Genomic DNA, 8,555 nt, shown 5'->3' on the forward strand with positions numbered 1-8,555 from the left:
TAGCCATGAGGCCTCACCCAGCCCCCAAACCGCCCCCAAACGCGCAGTCCGCACGCGCTCGCCGCTCCCCGCGCCCGCGGCCGAGAAGCGTCTCCTGAGCGTCTCCCCCCTCCTCCGTCCGCCACCCCCCCGCGCCCCGGTCTGGACTGGCCGCCCTCCCTAGGACATCATCTTCTTTGCGATGTCTCCGATGAGGCCCGCGAAGACGAGGGAGGTGCCGCCCCACTGCATCGGCGAGAGCGAGTTCTCGGGGTTGCGGAAGACGGAGAAGAGGGTCGAGAAGATCTTGCGCGTGGTGGTCACGGTGGTGAGCACGAGCGGGTTGAACTGCGTCAGCGTGTAGTAGACGAAGTTCTGCCCGACGGCCGAGGAGATGGAGTAGACGACGATCGCCTTGAGCACCTGCGCGCGGCGTCCTCGTGGCGGTGAGAGGCGGCTCGAGACACGGGCCCGCCACGCACCGCCGAGGGAGGCGCCTCGGGGTGCTTGGAGCAAAAGGCGAGTCCGTTGACGAGGTGGCCTAGAGACGGTGCCGCGAGGACTCCACGAAGGGTGCTCTGGAGCACACGGCGTACGCCCGCCGACCGGGCTGGCCCGTCAGCAGCGCGAGCAGCAGCGCGACGAGGCAGCCCGAGGCGTTGGTCCAGAGCATCGACTCGTGCATCGAGGGCTTGGCGCCCTTGACGAGGGGGTTGATCTCCTTGGTCGTCTTCTTGACCTTGTCCTGCAGCCCGCCCGTCACCGCGTCCATCAGCAGCGACGCGCCCAGCAGCAGCAGGCCTGCGGGCGCGGGGAGGCGTCCTGCATGTGGCTTGCCTGGAGGAGGCTCAGACGCCTCCTGCATGTGGCTTGCCTGGAGGAGGCTCAGACGCCTTCTGCATGTGGCTTGCCTGGAGGAGGCTCAGACGCCGTCTCTCGCGCGCCTCTCTCGGGGTGCCGGGAGCGTGTAGGGAGCGTGCCGGGAGCGTGTAGGGAGCGTGTAGGGAGCGTGTAGGGAGCGTGTAGGGAGCGTGTAGGGAGCGTCTCTCGGCCGTGTCCCTCACCGAACGGCTGGTCGGGCTTGCCCACCTTCTTCTTCTTGCCTCCAAAGTTGAAGACCGAGACGCCGAGCGTGATGAGCGCAACCTGCAGAGGGGCGGATCAGAGTCAGAGGCGGGGCGTAGCCTCGCGCGGGGCCCGCGGTGGGCGGCGCCTGCAGGTACTCTGCGAAGGAGTACCGCTTCCCGCCCAGGACGATGCCGCCCGCCATCACCGGCACCATCTTGCACGACTTGCCCAGCACCTGCGTCGGAAAGGAGACGTACCGCAGCGCCTCGTTCGAGGCGGCCATCGCGAGCATCTGCGAGATGCCCGAGTTGAAGATCTCCTTGTGCGGGATGTTGTGCCTGCGAACAGCATCCCGGGCGGCGTGTCCCAGCATCTCGTCTCATCCCGGCTCATCTCGGCTCATCTCGGGCCATCTCCTCGTGCGGAATGTTCGGCCTGCCCGCCGCAGAGGCAAGGGAGCGGGAGAGTGCGGTGAGAGGGCGTGCTTCGGACAGCGGCCGTCTCGACGGGGCCACACGTGTGGTCGAGAGGGCAGCGCGGATGGGAGCCGTCCAGCCGGGCACGCGTCCTCAGGCGGCGAGGCCGTCTCTTGCAGTGCAGAGGTACCGGGTCTGGCATCTCTACGGCCGTCTGCCCCGATGGGCCGAGGGCGAGGTTGCCGAGGTAGGCGGTGAGCGCGTTGACGCCACGCTCGATCACCAGCGCGAGGAACGTAAAGGCAAAGTACTCGCCGCCGTACGCCTTCTTGTACACGTCCTCCTGCCAAGCGCACGCGCCTGGCGGGGTGAGAGCGACGTGTGCGTGGCTGCAGAAAAGGCCGCGAGGCGGCAGGCCTGAAGCACGGCAAAGATGGAGAAGGAGAAGAAGATGCCCGCGGCGCCGATCACAAGCTGCAGCTCGCGCGGGACGTTCATCCCGCTGCCGCCACGCAGCTCCCGCGTAGCTGGCGGCTGCGGCTGGCGGCCCTCCGCAGTGGCGATCGCAGGCGTTCCAACGGCCTGCCGCGACTTGAGCAGCGCGGGACGCAGCCGCGGGGCATCGGTAAGCGTCTCGGCCCGCGCCGAGAGCGCGCACAGGGCGAGCGTGGCGAACAGGAACTTCATCTCCGAGAGCTTTGCTCCTCGCAGCCTCCGGTGATTTCCGCGGATTTCTCTTTTTGAAAAATTCTCTTTTTGCTTTGGTCTCTTTTTGGTGTACCTTGAGAACTTGATCACTGGGTAGGGTCGATACCAGAGGTTGCCTGTTTGTTGCTGAGCCTGAGGGGATGATGACAGGGCGGGCTGACAGGGCTCACGCTAACAGGGGCAAGTCAGGTATATACACAAAGTATCCGATATCCGTACGAGGTACGTGCCGAATGGCTTATCAGTAACCAGCCTCCGGCGGGGCCCCCCGCTACCATCCAAACCCGAGTACCGGTCTACTAATCATACATAGAGGCTCAAGTGTGACATAAGTCCACACACATTACGACATACACATGCACAAAGCAAACTCTCACGACACACGGCAACCGGGTGGAGCGGCGGCGGCGGCGGCAGCAGCACGCGCGGGCGGACGGATTCGGACGGGGCGGAGCAGCAGCCGCCCAGGCGGCCGCTGCTCTGTCTGCCAGAGCGCGCCGTCTGCCTGCGCAGCTCGAGCGCGGTCAGGTGCAGCGAAGCGTGGCGGCGCGGGGAAGCGCGGCGCGGTGGTGGCGGCGGCGGCGGCAGCGGCACGCGCGGGCGGACGGATTCGGACGGGGCGGAGCAGCGACCACCTAGGCGGCCGCTGCTCTGTCTGCCAGAGCGCGCCGTCTGTGCGCAGCTCGAGCGCGGTCAGGTGCACAGGGAAGCGTGGCGGCGCGGGGAAACGCGGCGGCTCGAGCGCGGTCAGGTGCACAGGGAAGCGTGGCGGCGCGGGGAAACGCGGCGGCGGTGGCGAGCAGGCGAGCGGCCCGCGCGCGGCGAGGCGGACAGGTGATCGGCAGGCGGGTGATGGGCCGGAGAGTGACCGCGCCCAGCGATCGGAGAAGACGAGCCGGTCGTCGCTCGGCCGCAGCTGACCTCGAAGGCGTGCGGAGCGCGACTGTCGGTGTCGGTGGGCGGCCGTCATGTGGCGAGGAGGGAGGGCGACAAGTGCGCGTCGTACGGGTCGCTCTTCATCGGCCAGTCGAGCGGCACTCAAGTCGAGACCGAGCATGGGCGACGAAAGCCGGTGAGGCCGGCGAGATTCGTTGCGAGATACGGTTGGCGCCCAAACAAGTTTGGACGCTCTGGGGACGCGCCGAAAAACCAACTCCGCTGGAAAGGGGGCTACTGGGGCGGCCAATTCACACCTCGCGGGACTACTTATGTTTTCGTAAACGTAGTCGTGGCCCCCCGCTACGTCGCACGACTGCGACTTGGAAGGTTCGACGCACCCCCGGACTGGGAAGAGAAATCCCAGGAGCACGCTCCTGGGCACTCCGCCCCGCCCCCACTTGCCCTGACTACACAGGATAGCGTGCCCCGACAAACGGCGACACATAGCGGGGGACACTGCGCCGGGGGGTATGCCTAACTTTGGTGCTTTGTGTGGGTCGCGTTCCCTTGGTAGCTGTGTGGTTGAAGCCCTCGTGCCGCTGGCTTGCCCCTTCCAGCGGCTGGCCCCTCGAGACTGTCGGTGCTTGGCGGGAGGAGGGGGAGAGGGAGGCCCGGTGGGAGGAGAGGGAGAGGGAGGCCCGGTGGGAGGGGAGGGAGAGGGAGGCCGTCTTGGGCTCTTCTCCTCCCCCCTCCCTGGGCTCTTCTCCTCTCCCCACCCTGGGCTCTTCTCCCCTCCTCCCTGGTACTCTCGGCCTGATTACCGGAGCGACTGCCGGAGCAGACGCTGGGGGGACACTCGCGCCCGGAGGCGGTACGCACGACCCGGAGGCGTGGGGATGGGGGGGGGCCGCGCCGCCGCCGCCGTGCCGCCTTCTCCCGCTTTGACCTCCCCCAGCTGCTTCTCCTCAAATCAACCTGTGAGCTTGCGAGGCGGCGGGGGTGGGAGTGCTCTCGGGCGGCGTGTGCGAGCGCGCGCGGCGCGAGATCTCTTTCGCGAGGGCACGGTGGGTCGGGTGAGTATCTCGCGCGCTCGCACTATTTCACGTTATATCAAGCACTGCCTTTGATGCCTTTGCAAGAACCGCCAGCGGCGGTGGTCGAACCGGTTCGCGGTTCGAGCCGGGACCTTTTAGCTCCCGGTTCGGAACTCGCTTGGAGGGTTGCTTCGCTCTCGCGGAGCGAGCGCGGGCGCGTGGGTGCGTGTGCGCGTGCGCTGCTGCAAGGCGAGGCGAGGCGAGGCGCGGGGCGGCGCGGCGCGGTGAGGCGGGCGGCGGCGGCGCGCGGTCATTCTTTTCGCCCGGGTGAGGCGTGGCTTGCGCGCCGCGCGGTGATGACGCAGCACGCTGAAAAGTCCTTGGTGAGCCACCGCGGTGGCAGCGAGCCAAAGCAAGCCACCTGCCGCATGACGGGTTGAGCGACGGCGTCTCTCACTACGTGAGGTATTTTATAGAGTTAGAGGAGAACCGTACAACAACAAAAATCAAAATGCATCTAACGCCCTCTCGATACTCTCCGCACGGCTCACGTGTAAGCGGCGCATGAGACCTGATCCTCCGACCCCCCCCTACGAGACCGCAGCCCTGTGCCCCTGCCGCTCAGCGCGTCACCGTACGCCCAAGAGCGCCCGCTTGATCGCGGCGGCGGCATCCCCCGATGGTCCAACAAACTCGAGAAACTCCGAAAAGTCGACGCCACCGCTCTCGTCCGCGTCGGCCGCGCGGAGCACCGCGGCGCTCTCTCCGCCCGACAGCCGGACGCCGTACGAGTAGAGCGCGATCCGCAGCTCCTTGCGCGAGACGACGCCTGTGCAAGCAGGGGCGGGGTGGGGAGGCAGCAGGGAGAGGGGGGGAGAGGCGGCAGGGAGGGCGGGAGCGCTGTGCCGTCGCGGTTCGTGTCCATGAGGTAGAACGACTCCGCCGCCGACTGCAGGAACGCCTCGCCCCGCCGCTGCCTCCAGGCGGCGCCGCTCGAGCCAGGCAGGGATGGCATCAGCGCCTGCGCCTTGGCATACTCCATCTGGCCGGCCACCTTACAGGTGCGCGCAGGGCGGCTCAGGGACGCTCGAGGAGGGCCCGAGGAAGGTGCACTCAAGCTGTATCTAGATAGTGTGCTAGTCTAGGCTTGCAAACCTCCAAGTGCGTGCCGTAAAACGTGTAGCAGTCGTACAGGCTGTGCGCTAGGATCGGCACGGCCAGGTTGCCGCTCATCACGTACAGCAGCGCAAAGGTGGCGCCTGTGGGAAGGCTCCGGCGGTGCCCGCTTGCCGCCGAGGAGGCGCGGCAGCGCAGAGGGCGGCGCCAGTGCACAGCTGAAGCGCAAAGGTGACCAGAGCGTCCGCGGTGCTCTGCCCGCCCTCGAGCAGCGCCTGCAGCAAGGCTCGGGGCAAGATTCCGAGGAAGCCTCCGAGAAGGGGCGCTGCCCTCGAGCGGCGCCTTTGGGTTGACGTGGAGCGCCGCGAAGAGGGCCGTGCTGAGCGACACGCCACCTGCGAGGCCATTACCCTGTGCGAGCGACGGCAGGATCTCGCCGCGGAAGGTCGTCTCCTCGACAAGTCCCGTGAGGCAGGCCAGGAAGAGCGAGGCGGCGAGCGCAAGGACGGGCTGCTTCTCCGACCCAAAGAGGCGCAGGACGAGCAGGTTGGTCGACAGATTCAGGTCTGCGACCACTCCCGACTCGGACCTCTCGATCTTGCGCGAGATGAAGATGAGAGGCAGCACGCCGAGCACGCCAAGCGGCAGCGCGAGCAGCGAATCAAAGTGAGCGTCGCGCGCCAGCACGGCTGCGCCCTCGCCGCCGCTCCATATCGTCCATCCGATGAGTAGCTGATTGAGTGTGAGCTGGCGGACAAGCCCGACGTTGACCTCCGCGCTGGAAATTTCTCGGGTCCGTCGATTTACCCAAGAATGGCGCGGGTCCTGCGGCTGCACCTTGAGCACGGGCGCGAAGGCGGACGCGATCGGAAGCAGGAAGGCAATCATGTCCACACGAAAAAGAATTTTCGCATTGGACCGGCCTCTCAGAACGAAGGAGAGCAACGAGTTATTAGAAGATGAATCAGCAGGAGAGAGAACGACGAGAGTGGGAAGAACGCCTGCGGAACTGGGAGTTTACCTTGTGCAGGGCGTGAACTGCCGCCGGACCCGAGCGCCGAGGCATGAACCACCGCCTTGGGCCCGTGAATCGGCGCTCTGCAGCCTTTGACGCAGGTCGCATGAAGGCGACTGCCACTCCCCGGGCCGGGCCCTGGCGAGCGGGCGCATGGCGCCCGACGCTCTGCCCTCTGCCATGACCTCCGGGAGGTTGAGTGGCGACCTCGGTGAGGTTTACTTAGTTCGTTCTACGGAGTGACAGCACACTCCGGGCGGTATTAGAACTTTGATTGTTACTCAAGCCACACAAAACACCCGCTTCCTAGCCTACTTTTCAGCGTTTCCGGGCTCGCAAAACCCGGCGGGTGCAGCGGCGCAAGACCTCTCGGAGGTCGCAGGCCGACCTCGGGGAGGTCGGGGAAACCCCCCGTTCGGCTATCTACTCGCTCCCCACACTATTCACAGACACTACGCTCTACGGCTGTCACGGGAGACTCACAGTGTCAGTGACTACTGAGACTGTTCACACGTGACGTTCACACCTGGGGGACCAGGGTGTATCCGCAACTTGCGCAGAACGCGAGGTGGCATGAAGGTCGCTGGACGCTGCGAGATGCGAGAATTAGCGAGAAACTACGTCTACGAAGAGAGATAGGAAGAGGTAGAGGTAGACGCCCCCGAGGGTGCGGGCGACGGCTAGCACCACACTCCTCTTCTTAAAATCCCTGTGTGGTGGCGGCGTACCGTCCTCCCATCCCTCCCTTGGGTTGTCTGTATTTCTTTCTTTCTTTCACGGGGGACCACTGACGCGCACTGAACACTGTGATCTGGCACTAAAACAGACCAAAAGAAGATCATCATCAGGCATTGTGTGGTTGGCACTCCCATCGACCCTCATGACCTCCTGCGGTCTCTGAGATGGACACCAGTGGGTGTGGGACCACAGCCAGGATACACTCGAAGGCTGGGTAAGCAGTAGAGGTCGATACTCGACGCGTCCCACATGGTCTGTGTCGCTGTCGGCACGCTGTCGACAGGACGTCGAGCGACACCGGTGGCAGTGCCACCCAGGAGTGGTCGGGCGGTCTCCCGTCATGAGAGAGCCACCATGTGATCCGTATGATGATTCCTGACAACCGCCTCAGTCAACTTTTGTCACAGTTCCCGCTCTGAGAGGAGCTGCGGGTCAGCTCGACAGCTGGAGCTGTGTCGCCGGCGTGCGGCGGCCTGCCTCCGGAGGTGCCTCTGAGGTGGACATTTTTTGGTCACCGTGAGAGAACGCGTTGGAATTTTCACTCCGGAACTTCAACTCTGCACGCGCACCGGCCAGGGCTACAATAGTGCCAGTGAGGCGGAGGCGCGAGTCGGAAGGCCCGACCCGTCAGGTCACAAGTGTTCCCGAAACACTCCCTACAATCGCTGTGAACCCAGCCACGTAATACAAGAAAAGGTATGGCTAGGGAGGCGAGCGCGTCCGCGTCTGTGCGTGCAGTGAGGAGACGCTCACATTGCTGTGCACCGTGTAGCGAGAGGGGACGGGACACTGCTCACTGGGGACGAGTAAACCAGAACCAGAAGAGGCATGCAGCGAGTCTCTATGTCGTCAGCAGAGCTGGAGCGCGGCCGCACGAGCTGCGACGATCGCCCCACCCGCAAGCCGCGCGCCGTCGCCCACACCTTGCCTTGCGTGCCCGCAGGCGCGAGACCGTTGCCAGTCGTGAGACGGGTCGCCTCGCTACGCCGGCGGAGGCGGTGGAGGAGCGCCGGGCGGCGGCGGGGCGCCTGGGGGTGGCGCGCCGGGCGGCGGCATCATCCCTGCGGGCGGTCGCGGGGGCGGGAAGCCCGGCATCGGGAAGGGGGGCGGCATGCCCGGCGGCGGCATGCCGGGCATCCCGGGTGGCGGCATCTGCGTTCAGGCGCGAGAGGGGGGGGGAGTGAGGGGAGTGAGGTGCGGCGCGGCTGCGAGTATCGCGAGCGGCGCGCAGAGAGGGAGGCGGGGCGGCGAGGCGTGGGGAGGCGGGGCGGCGAGGCGTGGGGCGGCGAGGAGGTGAGAGCGCGGAGTTGGGGGTGGGTGGGCGGAGAAGGCGGCGGCGTGTGCGTGCGGCGCACCCCCGGCGGCATCATGCCCGGCGGCATCATGCCCGGCCGCATCCCCATCATGTGCGGGGGCGGGAAGCCCGGCATCGGGAAGGGGGGCGGAGGCATGCCCGGCGGCGGCATGCCGGGCGGAGGTCCCGGCGGGGGACCGCCCGGAGGGGGGGGCGGCGCGTCGTCGGACGGCGGCGGCGGCGGCGGCGGGTCGTCGTCGGCAGGCGGCGGCGGCGGCGGAGGGACGTCGTCGGGCGGCGGGCCGGGC

General features: G+C 66.7%; 3 protein-coding genes across 3 annotated transcripts in view; all 3 read right to left on the minus strand.

Annotated features, from left to right (window-relative positions):
- Positions 1 to 159: 159 nt before the first annotated feature.
- On the minus strand, positions 160 to 2,150 carry EMIHUDRAFT_103684 (hypothetical protein; the record flags this gene model as incomplete). The annotated part of the gene is made up of 7 exons (XM_005766209.1): positions 160 to 402; positions 462 to 520; positions 586 to 780; positions 1,044 to 1,125; positions 1,253 to 1,385; positions 1,565 to 1,806; positions 1,890 to 2,150. 7 exons carry the CDS (start codon positions 2,148 to 2,150, stop codon positions 160 to 162), a joined length of 1,215 nt encoding a protein of 404 aa, XP_005766266.1.
- A 2,563-nt stretch (positions 2,151 to 4,713) lies between these two features.
- On the minus strand, positions 4,714 to 6,088 carry EMIHUDRAFT_311211 (putative abortive infection protein; the record flags this gene model as incomplete). The annotated part of the gene is made up of 5 exons (XM_005766210.1): positions 4,714 to 4,984; positions 5,020 to 5,138; positions 5,170 to 5,208; positions 5,240 to 5,343; positions 5,437 to 6,088. The coding sequence occupies 5 exons, from the start codon at positions 6,086 to 6,088 to the stop codon at positions 4,714 to 4,716; spliced, it is 1,185 nt and encodes a 394-aa protein (XP_005766267.1).
- Positions 6,089 to 7,826: 1,738 nt separating this feature from the next.
- EMIHUDRAFT_437029 (hypothetical protein) overlaps positions 7,827 to 8,555 on the minus strand; it is a 3,446-nt gene continuing 2,717 nt past the window's right edge. Inside the window, exons 8-9 of the mRNA XM_005766211.1 lie at positions 8,309 to 8,555; positions 7,827 to 8,105 (exon numbers count right to left, since the gene is read on the minus strand). Coding sequence (XP_005766268.1) covers positions 7,935 to 8,105; positions 8,309 to 8,555 — 418 coding nt within the window. The 3' untranslated portion in view covers positions 7,827 to 7,934. The remainder of the gene's footprint in view (positions 8,106 to 8,308) is intronic.

This window comes from Emiliania huxleyi (genome assembly GCF_000372725.1).
Source record: "Emiliania huxleyi CCMP1516 unplaced genomic scaffold EMIHUscaffold_52, whole genome shotgun sequence".
Classification (NCBI taxonomy): Eukaryota; Haptophyta; order Isochrysidales; family Noelaerhabdaceae; genus Emiliania; species Emiliania huxleyi.